At 42.3% G+C, this 11424-nt stretch overlaps 1 protein-coding gene across 1 annotated transcript; it reads left to right on the forward strand.

Annotated features, from left to right (window-relative positions):
- Positions 1 to 10: 10 nt before the first annotated feature.
- Positions 11 to 6048, forward strand: ATP23 (ATP23 metallopeptidase and ATP synthase assembly factor homolog). The gene is made up of 6 exons (XM_040061512.1): positions 11 to 253; positions 1465 to 1510; positions 1614 to 1695; positions 1968 to 2105; positions 4467 to 4550; positions 5509 to 6048. The coding sequence occupies exons 1-6, from the start codon at positions 73 to 75 to the stop codon at positions 5710 to 5712; spliced, it is 735 nt and encodes a 244-aa protein (XP_039917446.1). The 5' UTR covers positions 11 to 72; the 3' UTR covers positions 5713 to 6048.
- The last annotated feature ends 5376 nt before the right edge of the window (positions 6049 to 11424 follow it).

Raw genomic sequence — 11424 nt, forward strand, 5'->3', positions numbered from 1 at the left:
CCCAGGCGGCGGGAGCGGAGCCGGCGATTGGCGCGGCCCTGGCCCCGGCCCCGCGGGACGGCGCTGCCCGACATGGGGGAAGGGGAGACCGACACGCCGCCGGCGGCAAAGAAGGGGGCGGACGAGGAGGAAGATGATTTCGGCTACCGGCTCTTCCCGGACCGGAATAAGAAGCCGCAGAGCTTCCTGGTCCGCAGCCTCTTCACCTTCCACAATAAGTGCCAGCTGATGCTGAGGCTGACCCTGGAAACGAGTAAGCGCTCCCCCGTCCCCCCGCGGGCCCGGCCGCGGCGCGGCGGAGGTGCCGAGGCGGAACGCGGGCCGTCCGCGGCCGCTGTTGGCGGTGACCTTGTGCCGCGGGTCCCGGGGACGGTCCTGCCCTCCCTACCGCGGCGGCCGGACTGGGCCCGAGCAGGTGGCAGGGTGGGACTGCTGCTTCGAGAGTACGCTGATTTTGGTTAAGACAAAATACGATTTCGAATGTGGCTGAGAGAGTTTTATTCCATATAGGGAGATTCTCCTCTACTTCCCCCCCCGAGAAATTAAGATAATTTGTAAGTTTGTGTGCATTCGTGCCCTTTCACTGTTTGATGTGGACTGTGACAGCAAACGATAGTCACTATAGGCTGCTCTATTTATGTTAATAAATAAAGTAATGTCGGGAATGACTTGATTCCTGAGCAGCTTCTACTCTATATCCTGGGCTACCCCAAAAAGACCAACAGGTCAAGGGAGGGGTTCTCCCCCTCTATTCCACTCTCCTGGGACCCCACCCATAGTACTGCATCCAGTTCTAGAGCTCCCAACATAAGGACATGGAACTGTTGGAGTGAGTCCAGAGCAGGGCCGTCAAGTTGATAAGGGGGCTGGAGCACCTCCCTTACAAGACAGGCTGAGAAAGTTGGGGATGTTCACCCTGGAGAAGAGAAGGCTGCATGGAGACCTCAGAGCAGTCTTCCAGTGTCTGAAGGGGCCTACATGGAAATCAGACAGAGACTTCATATCAGGAGTTGCGGTGATAGGACAAGGATAGGTTCAAACTGCAACAGGGAAAGTTTCAGCTAGATCTACAGAAGAAGTTCTTTACTTTGAGGATAGTGAGGCACTGGGACAGTTGCCCAGAGAAGTTGTGGTTGCACCATCCCTGGGCGTATTCCAAGACCCAGTTACATGGGGCTCTGAGGAAGCTGGTTGAGTGGAATGTGTCCTTGCCCAAGGCAGGGTGATTGGGACTAGATTATCTCTAGGGTCCCTTCCAACTCAAAGTGTTCTATGATTCTGTATCACATAGTCTGATTTGTAACAGGTGCCAGTTGCATTGCAATAGGATTAAATACTGCAAAGTACAAATTTGCATGTATAGAGCTTTTCTTGTTTTTCTTTCCTTGATTGTCTTTATATTTTGTTTATAGATGTTTTCAAAACTTTTGTCTAGAGAAATTGATTGCAGCAATGTTTTTCTAGATCCATATGCTCGACTTCTTCTTGAGGCCTTGAAGCAATCTGGTTGGTATGTAAAGTTGTCTTGTTCTGTGTAGTAACATCACTCTGATAAGTAGTGACTGAAGTGTTTCAAATTATTTTCTGTAACTTTGTTTGTTTGGGCCTTTCAGCACTGTCTTCAATGACCGGCACTTTTCTTGTGAAAACTGTGATGGCTGTGTCAGTGGAGGTTTTGATGCTGCCACATCGCAGGTAGGTGCTGGACATAGTCCCGTTTCCAAGGGCTGCAATTTTTTTAGAGTTTTGTTGCTACCAATACTGGTACCAGAGTTAATTGTGAAAACAAGATAAATGAAAGATGTTCCATGGTATTGGAACTAGTACACTTCAGTATAATAAGGCTGTTAATGTTGAAAAACACCAATCCAAAGACCCTAAATGTGTCAGTGGTGTGTGCTGTGTCTCTGAGAAGTGAGGGGGTATTGAAACTTAACTAAAGACTACATATATCTCTTCTTCTGCAGATTGTTCTGTGTCAGAACAACATTCGCCAACAATCCCATATGAACCGAGTGGTCACACATGAATTGATTCATGCGTTTGATCACTGCCGTGCACATGTTGACTGGTTTAAAAATGTCAAACACTTAGCATGTTCAGAGGTAAGTTAAAATGCTTCTAATGTTGTAATTTTATTAATTATTTCTTGTTATTAGGGTTGCTTTGTGTTATATGGTCTGTTATACATAATTCATTTGTTTAATCCTGTTAATACATTTTGTCCTTTCTGTCAGGTCAACCTAAATAGTTTTGTTCAGAAAGCAAATACTTAGTTTTCACAAATAAGTTAATGTCATACTGAGTAGAATGTGGTCACTGCGAGTGTAATAAGTGGTTATTGATAAATGAGAGAGTAGCTAGAAGTGAAAACACATTCAGACATTAATCAAATGCTTATAGAATTCTTTTTATCCCATTCAAGCCTTGGTATGTTGGGTAGTTATCATAGGAATGTTATTTTTATTTAGATTTTTTTTGATTAACAACAAACTTAGCTTTTCCTGTAACATTCATTTTTTGAGTAATTGTGGTATTGCTGCTAGTACACTGTAGTTATGAATCCATCACCATTGGATGGGGTTCTGAGCAATGTGGTCTAGTGGAAGGTGTCCCATGGCAGGGAGATTAGAACGAGATGATCTTTAAGGCTCCTTAAAACCCATACCATTCTATGATTCTGTGGTTTCAGAGGATGTTTGAGTATTGAAGGCCTTGATATTTGATGCTTTAGGAGGTGAAATTAAATAGAGCACAGGCTGGGAAGGATTCTTCTTGTGTATGTGACACAGGTGTTGTGTGTATGACTCTGCATGCTCTTATTTGATTTCTCATATAATCCATATCATTTGGTTACAGAAAAGCTTATCCCAGGCTCAGCTTCACTCCTTCATTCCTGATTCTTCTATCTCCTTCCCTGCCAAGTGGCACAGGGAGCCAGGGAATGTGAGCTGTGGTCAGTTCATAACACTTTGTCTCTGCTGCTCCTTCATCCTTGCACTCTTTCCCTGGTCCAGCTTGAGGTCCTTCCCACAGGATGTAGTCATTCATGAGTTGCTTCAACATGAGTCTTTCTTTTGGGCTCTATTCTTCAAGACCTACTCCAACTTGAGTTCTTTCCACAGCATACAGTCTTTCAGGAATGAAGTGCTCCAGCATTGGTCCCCCAAGGCCCACAGTTCCTGACAGAAGATCTACTCCTGCATGGGCTCTCTATGGGCCGCTACTTTTTTCATGGCATGTTTCTCTCTCGGTGTCATGACGTCTTACTTGGACTGCAGTGTGGATATCTTCTCTACTCTGTTCCTTCACAGACTGCAGGGAACCCACCTCTGTCTCCATGGTCTTCTCCACAGGTGGCCAGGGAATCTCTTCTGTAGCACCTCCTCCCCATCCTTCCTCACTGTCTTGGTGTCTGTGGGGCTGTTTCCCTCACATTTTCATCACTCCTTTATCTCACAGCTGCCCTGTAGGTTTTTTTAATCCTTTTTTAAATATGTCATCACAGAGATGCAACCAGCACCACTAAAAAACAGTTTAAAAAGTCTCTGTCTGACATAGGGACAGCCACTTCTCTGGTCTCACAGAAGGACTCTGGTAGGCCTCTCACTTCTAATATTTTGCCATGTAAACTCAATAAAATAATTCTAAATTATTAAATACTATGTACTTTATTTTTTCTCCAAGTATTTACACAGTGCAGAATAAAGCATGTGAACATCAAACATAAGTTTTATATAAATCAAGATTGTGCATGTTCTTGCTCTTGTCAGTATTATTTGTTCACTTCAGGTCTTTTGATTACTTAATCATATGCTATTTACATTTTTTGTTGACAGCTTTTTAATTTTTACTTTTTCATATTCACCATGCATTTATTTTCATTCTGATACTTAATTATAGGAAATAAGGATTTACTTATATTTCCTAACAGACCGTGTAGGGTATAGAATATTTAGCAGACAAAAGAAATTCTAGTGTACAGAACAAGACAGTTAAGCTGAAACATACATGCTCATTTAAATGTAGCTTTTTGCAAAACAGGTGGGTTGCTGCTCTTCTGGTATTGCATCTGAGTCTTTGAAAGATATCTGCCTTTCTTCCTGACTTTCGTAATAGACTCTGATATGGATTGGGAAGAATATTACTTTCCATGTTCTTGTAGCAGTTAATATATATATACATACACATATACACATAATCTCTTCTGCTCATTTATTTAAACTTTAACGATATGGGAGATGGAGTTCCTAGAGAAACTTGAAGGTTGTAGTAGTTCACTGAGGCTGAGATGGATGTAAAGGGTATGATAGTAATAGGTACTTAAGAAGTTAAAGTGGCCTCGGGAATGTCCTCTACTGGCAGTCAGCAGAAATATACTGAAGGAAAGCGTTTGTTACAACTTTTTTGACTTTGTATTCTCATGTGTTTCTCTGATCTTGTGACTTCTTTATTTTTCTCAATAGATTCGAGCTGCTAATCTCAGTGGAGACTGTACTTTGATGAATGAAATAGCCAGGTTTAAATTTGGATTGAAAGGGCACCATCAGGTAAAGATTGTGGATGTTAAAAATCTAGTAATTTGTTCTGAGCCATCTTTACCTACTCGGTCTCAGCCCACTGAACTTGAGTAGAAAAAGAAATAGATGGCGTGGACTTGCTGTTTCCTCTTACCTAATGCGTAATGATTCATGTTTGGGGTTTTTTCCTACCTTGTTATTCTTATTGGAGTGAAATCCCTGAATATTTAGTCATGTTTTAAAGCATTACCACTGACAATGGATGGCTGATAAAACCAAACAAGAAGCAGGCCTTGCAGGAAATGTAGGTGAAATACCTTATCCACTATAAGTGGGTAACAGTCTTTTAAAAAGTCTTTGAAAACTGAAGGAAACAAAATGAGAAAATTTCTAAATAATCACGTGTGTTTTGTAGGAATTAGTTTTTGTAAATAGTAGTGAAGTCTACAGAGACCCAAGTAGTTGCTCATATTAGAATGGCAGTTAGATTGTAGATGATGTTTACATATTGTTTTGTCTTTTGATAAACAAACTATGTAAGAAAAAGTTAGCATAAAGAGGGATATCAAAATGAAGGCCAGTAGAGAAGTCATCCCTTTGTTTTACAGCATTTCAGTTTGTAAAGAACCTAACTGGTATTGGTGTCTGTTTCTTCTGACTTCTTTTTCTGGTGTCTAGGTGAAGTTTTACAAATACTTAATACCTACAACTAATACCAAATTGTATTTTAATTCCTATTCTAAGGAATGTCTTAATTATTTCATGGTTTATGTGTACATGGAAAACTAAAGCACATAGTTTGCATAGGATGGAACTAAAATGTACTTTAATGTCTATTACAGGCACTGTTTGACTTTTCTTTCATACAAAATTACTGCCTATACAGTGGGAGTTAACACTGGACAAAATGTGAAAAACAACCTATGCTAATAATGACAGATTTTTCTTTTTTTCTTTTTTCTTTTCTTTTTTTTTTTTTACACTTTAGACTTGTGTACGAGACAGAGCAATCCGTTCCATTCTGGCTGTTAGAAAAGTTAGCAAAGAAACAGCAGAAAAAGCTGTGGATGAAGTTTTTGATGCCTGCTTCAATGATCTGGAACCTTTTGGAAGAATCCCACACAGCAAGGCAGATGCAAGGCGTGCTTACAGAGACTTTCAGAACAGAGATCGCTATACTGCTAATTTGTAAGGGGTGGGGGGGAAAGCCATGTGAGAAATTACATTAATACCGGATTGTTCAGTAACATCTGGAGTTATAGTCTAAGCCCACAGTGCTGATGGAAAGGCCAAATCTATCAAATGTATCAATTAATTTTTTACATGTTTTTCCATGAACCAACTTCTGTGGAAGTAAATGTGGTAGATGGACAAGACTAAAAACTGTGTTCCCTCACCTGTTATTTTGGAAAGATAATGACTTGTCAAATACAATTCAGTGTGCTTTTAATTTTTTCACTCTGACTGACTAGGACTTGGTTTCTGAAAATTTTATTGTCACTGAATAAATCTTTTCATAAAATCTTTACATTTTCACTATCTTTGATATATAGTCATGAACTTGATAATCTTCATCACTCTGTTTTAAAATGGGCACCTGAACTACAGCTCTATGCTCTAGATTTAATAACTATGGCTAAACCCAAAATTTAATAACTAAATTTAATAATTTCCTTTTGAGCACCTCCTGAAATCCTTGGGTGGTCTAACCTTTCCAATGGTGGGAAAGCTTTTGTGACATGAGTCCTTTATGCCCTAAATTGCTGCTCTTGTCCTCATGTTTGTCTCTGTTAGTGGAGGACTGGATATGATGATCAGTGTTGCCTTCTGTTCTGTGTCTCAGTATGTTTTGTGACAACAAAACAACAGGATGGTCAAAGGTATGAAGCTTTTTCAGGCAATACATACTGAGATTTGGCTGTGGTGGCGCAGCAGACTTGAGTGAGACTCACTGAAGTGAGAATTGAGCTGGAGTGAGACTGAACTGTTAGGTAGGGAAATATCAGCGCATGCTCCAATTTGAAGTGCCTGACATGCTACAGCTGAAAGGGGGAGGTACTCCCAAGTACCTCCAGAATTTGGCAGCTTTTGACAGGGCCCTTGTTTGACTGCAGCTTTGGGCTCCCGCAATCCACCTATTTATTTCTTGTGGCTACAACGTTTTGGATCTGACCATCATTCTGTCATTTCCTCCTGGGAAGTCTGCAGCCCAGTGGTCCTGCTTCTAAGGTGTCACTTGGGAATAAGATGCCTGAAGATGACAACAGTGTGTTGCCTTTTCCTGATCAGCAGCAAACACTGAGAAGATTCAAACTAAGCACAGTCCTCAGAAAGGACAAAGCCGAGCACACACATAGTGCCTGAGAGAGCTGATCAAGCCTGAGTTCTGTTTGTGTTGTACTATGTGTGGGTTGCATTTATTTCCAGGTGTAGCATAATTCATACCTACATTATATGTAGATAATGAACATACTTACATCCCTACATGAACCATTACTTCTGGGGCTAAGCATTAATGTAAATCCCTCAGAAAGTCATCTCAGTTTGTCACGGGTTGGCACAGTTTGGTTTTTAGTTAGGGAGAAATGTTAAGTATTACCCTGTCAGGACCTTGGAAATTGTTTTAGAAAGGACAAGGACCTATTGGAAGCCAGTGTGGGATATTGGCATCTGCTTTGACCACTGAGAATGTTCAATGTGACTTTGGGAAGTACCCATATAAACCCTGATTTTGTTCAGGTCAGCCCTTTTCCTCCTTGTCAGCTGAACAGGTAACACCGAGTGGGGCCTGCTGCTCCCCCGCTTTGGGTGGGGAGCTGGCCCCAAGGCCTGGCCGGGCTCCATTGGCTCCCAGCGGGGGAGGAGAGGCTGCAGCTTAACATAACTACTTTTTAAAACCTCCCCAGAGCAGGGAGGGATCTCTGCTGGGCCCCTGGTAACAGCTATGGGCCCATTTGGGCAGAGGCCTTGCCGATTGTCACCGAGGGGTGGGCAGAGCCCTCTTGCCCTCCCCTCCTCCAGTGATTCTTAGATGGAGAGGAAAAGAGTGGAAGGGAAAAGCTCAGCCAATCTGAGATGCAGCAGGGGAGAGACTTCTGCCCTGGGCAGAAATCACATGGCCACTGGGGAGTTTTTACCCTTTCCTGGCAACATGGAGCTTGCAAGGCCTAACCCTTCTCTGAGAGAAAGAAGAGACAGAGTGGACATAGAGAAGACACAGCGTGAAGTCAGTGGAGCAAAAGTGAAAGAAGTGATAAAGATTATTGGAAGGAGGGATTGAGGATGTGGACATTTTTCACCAGACTTCTCTGGGGTAAACCATGGAGAAATGGACTGTTTCTTAAAACACCTTAATGTTGTTTGGGGGAATGCTGGTTCTAATCAAAGTTGGGGATTGATATGATTGAGATTTAAGTGAGAATCTTAAAGCCCCTCGCTCCTGGGGTAAAAGGAGGTCTCTGCCTTTGAGACGAAAATGATTTTAGAGAGAAAGTAATTTGAAACCCTCGGCTCCTGGGGTGAGAGGAGGTCTCTGTTTTCTTTTGAGATAGAGATAGAAGAGAATCCTTATTTTGTATTAGAGGAAGCATTCTTAAACAGTACCTCAGATACACTGAGAGGCCCATGAGTAGCCAAGGGAGAGCCTGCTAATGGGTGAAACAGCACAATCTGCAAAAAAAGCCCAACTCCAGGCAGCTGCAGATTTGTGACATTGTGAGCCACAAGACTTTGTCTTTTGGCGAATGTCTCCATAAGACTCTAAAGAGACTCCTCTCCTAAAGTGATGAAAGATTATGCTTAAATGGTGAAACTGACTGAAAATCACAAGTTGTGTCTCTCTATGTTGTTTGTAAAAAAGTTAACTGTAAGGGAAAAGTGTTTTGAATTTTCTTTTTTTTTTTTTTTTCCCAGTTTTTCCATTCTTTTAGTGAGTGTTAATAAAACTATTTGTTTATTTTTAAGCTTAAGCCTGCTTTGCTTCTCTTGATCTCCCACAAAAAGAGCATAAACACTAAGATCACAACACTAAATTTGGTAAACAGAATTTGGTGAATGTGAAACCACTACATTAATTGGTGTTTCTGCCTGGTTTCAACTGAAACCATTACACAGTTGAACTGAGGAAGTTAAGTCTTTTACCAGGGTTCTTCAAACCTGTGCTTTCAGTAGTTTTACAAAATTTCAAATGGTGATTTCATAGTTTTATTTTCCTGGGGTAATTCTTCAGTGACTGGCTGATTCATAATCTGACTGGCTGATTATGAATCTGATAAAATTCATAATCTTATGGCTGAATATCTGAAGAGAAAAAGATGAGTATAACCTAGATACCTATGGAGAAAATTGCACATTGAATTCTAGGCTGCCCATATTTCATGTAGTCTGTATAGACTTGCAGTTTCCAAAATACCCAGATGTTCAGAGATGCCTTAAAATCAGCATAATAGTATGTGTTAATTTTCCCTTAAACTTTACTGCTCTTCAAGTCACCGTTTTAGTCAGTGTCATCTATGATGCTGCGTTTTTTATACTTCTGACATAATTCCTTCCCTTCCTTATGCCTTATTAACCAAAGTTCTGCTTTAATGAATGTGTATGTGTTTGCATTTATATTTTGACCAATACATAGTTTGAATATATATATTTGTCTTCTATCTGGGAAAAGCTTTATCAAGTCTACTTAGAAATGAAAAAATAGCAAAATAAACTAGAAAATGCAAGCATACAAGCTGCTTCTTTTTTTTTTCTTTAACATTTTTGATAGGTGAACATGATGAAAATCTTGGGAAGAAAGTATTCCAGAGATACCTGCAAGAAATATTGCTAATAAAGAGGACATTGAGCTATATAAATATATCATTATTAACATATGTATGTATGTATATCACTATGAAACAGTTGGAGACCCTGCTGGGCACTGTAATCACAAAATATTTGATTTTGCAATTCTTAGAGAAGTAAGGAGAGGACCCAGCAGAACTGGTACCTTGGACTTCCAGGGGGCACATTTGTCTTGTTTAGGAGCTTGGGTACCTCCCAGGGTACCTTGGGAGGCAGTCCTGAAGGACTGAAGGACAAAGGAGTCCAGGAGGGCTGGATATTCTTCGGGAAGGAAATAGTCAAGGGGCTGGAGCAGGCCAGCCTGACTGAACAGAGAGCTTTGGCTGGATCTCAGGGTAAAAAGGAGAGTTGGAAACAGGGCCACGCAGCTCTGAGGGACTACAGGGATGCCATGAGGTTTTGCAGCAAGAAAATTAGAAGGGCCAAAGCCCAATTAGAACTTATTCTGGCTACTGTGTAAAAGACAATAAAAGCGTTTCAATAAATATGTTTGTGACAAAAAGAGAGCTAAGGAGACTCCTGATCCTTTTTTTGGATGGGAGGGGAAACACAGAAACAAAGACTAAGGAGAAGGCTGACGTACTCAATGCCTTTTTTGCCTCAGTCTGTAGTAGTAAGACCAATTGTTCTGTGAGTACCCAGCCCCCTGAGCTGGGAGACAGGGGCAGGGAGCAGAATGAAGCCCTCATAATCCAAGGGGAAATGGTCAGTGACACCACTTAGACAGACACAAGTCCTTGGGTCTGTATGGAATCCAAGCATGGGTACTGAGGGAGCAGGCAGAAGTGCTCACTGAACTATCTTCCATAATTTATCAGCAGTCACGACAGTCACGGTCTAATAGGAAGGTCACAGTTGACTGGAGGTTAGCAAATATGATGTCCAGTTACAAGTAGGGTCGAAAGGACCGAGGGAACTAGAGGCCTGTTAGCCTGGCCTTTGGGGTAGGGAAGGTCATGGAGCAGATCACCTTGAGTGCCATCAAGTGCCACATACAGGACAACTATGGGATCAGGCCCAGCCATCAGAGTTTATGAAAGGCAGGTCCTTCTTGACCAATCTGATCTCCTGTGACAAGGTGACCTAGTGGATGTAGTCTACATGGACTTTGGTAAAGCCTTTGACATTGTCTCTCACAACATTCTCCTGGAGGAAATGGCTGCTCTTGGCTTGGATAGGTGCACTGTCCGGTGGGTTAAAAACTGTCTGGGTGGCTGGACCCAGAATGTGAATCACCCAGGTTGTGAATGGTGCTACATCTGTCAGGCTGTGGGTCATTCGTGGTGCTCCCCAGGGTTCAATATTGGGGCCAGTCCTGTATAATATCTTTATTGATGATCTGGATGAGGTGATCAAGTGCACCCTCATCAAGTTTGCAGGTAACACCAAGCTGGGTGTTGATCTACTGGAGGGTAGGAAGGCTCTGCAGAGGGACCTGGCCAGGCTGGATTATTGGGTCAAGGTCAGTGGTATGAGGTTCACTAAGGTGAAGAGCTAGGTCCAGCCTGTGAATCACAACAACCCTGTGCAGCACTACAGGTTAGGGGGAGAGGATCTGGAAAGGTGCACCTGGGGGTATTGGTTGACAGTTGTCTGAACATGAGCCAGCATATGCCCAGGTAGTCAAGAAGGCCAATGGCACCTGGCCTGTATGAGAAATAGTGAGGCCAGCAGGATCTGGGCAATGATCATCCCTCTGTACTCAGCACTGGCGAGGCCACAACTTGAATCCTGTATTCAGTTTTGAGCCCTTCATTTCAAGTGCTGGGGCATGTTGAGAAAAGGGAAATAGGGCTGGTGAGGCATCTAGAGCACAAATCATATAAAAAGCAGTTGAAGAAACTGGAGTTCTTTATCTTGAAGGAAAGGGGGCCTGGGTGAGACTTTATCCCTCTCTACAACTACCTGAAAGCAGGTTGTAGCCAGGGGGGGCTTGGCCTTTTTTACCAAACAACAAGTGACAGGACAGGAGGAAACAGCCTCAAGTTGTGCCAGGAGAGGTTTAGATTGGATATTAGGAGATACTACATGGAAAGGGTTGTCAAGCATTGGAACAGGTTGC

This window comes from Hirundo rustica, chromosome 4 (genome assembly GCF_015227805.2).
Source record: "Hirundo rustica isolate bHirRus1 chromosome 4, bHirRus1.pri.v3, whole genome shotgun sequence".
Classification (NCBI taxonomy): Eukaryota; Metazoa; Chordata; class Aves; order Passeriformes; family Hirundinidae; genus Hirundo; species Hirundo rustica.

Coding starts and splice junctions, on each gene's coding strand:
- ATP23 (XM_040061512.1), top strand. CDS start 73: ATGGGGGAAGGGGAGACCGACACGCCGCCGGCGGCAAAGAAGGGGGCG. Junction 1,696..1,967: donor TTGATGCTGCCACATCGCAG/GTAGGTGCTGGA, acceptor CTTCTTCTGCAG/ATTGTTCTGTGTCAGAACAA. Junction 2,106..4,466: donor AACACTTAGCATGTTCAGAG/GTAAGTTAAAAT, acceptor TTTTCTCAATAG/ATTCGAGCTGCTAATCTCAG.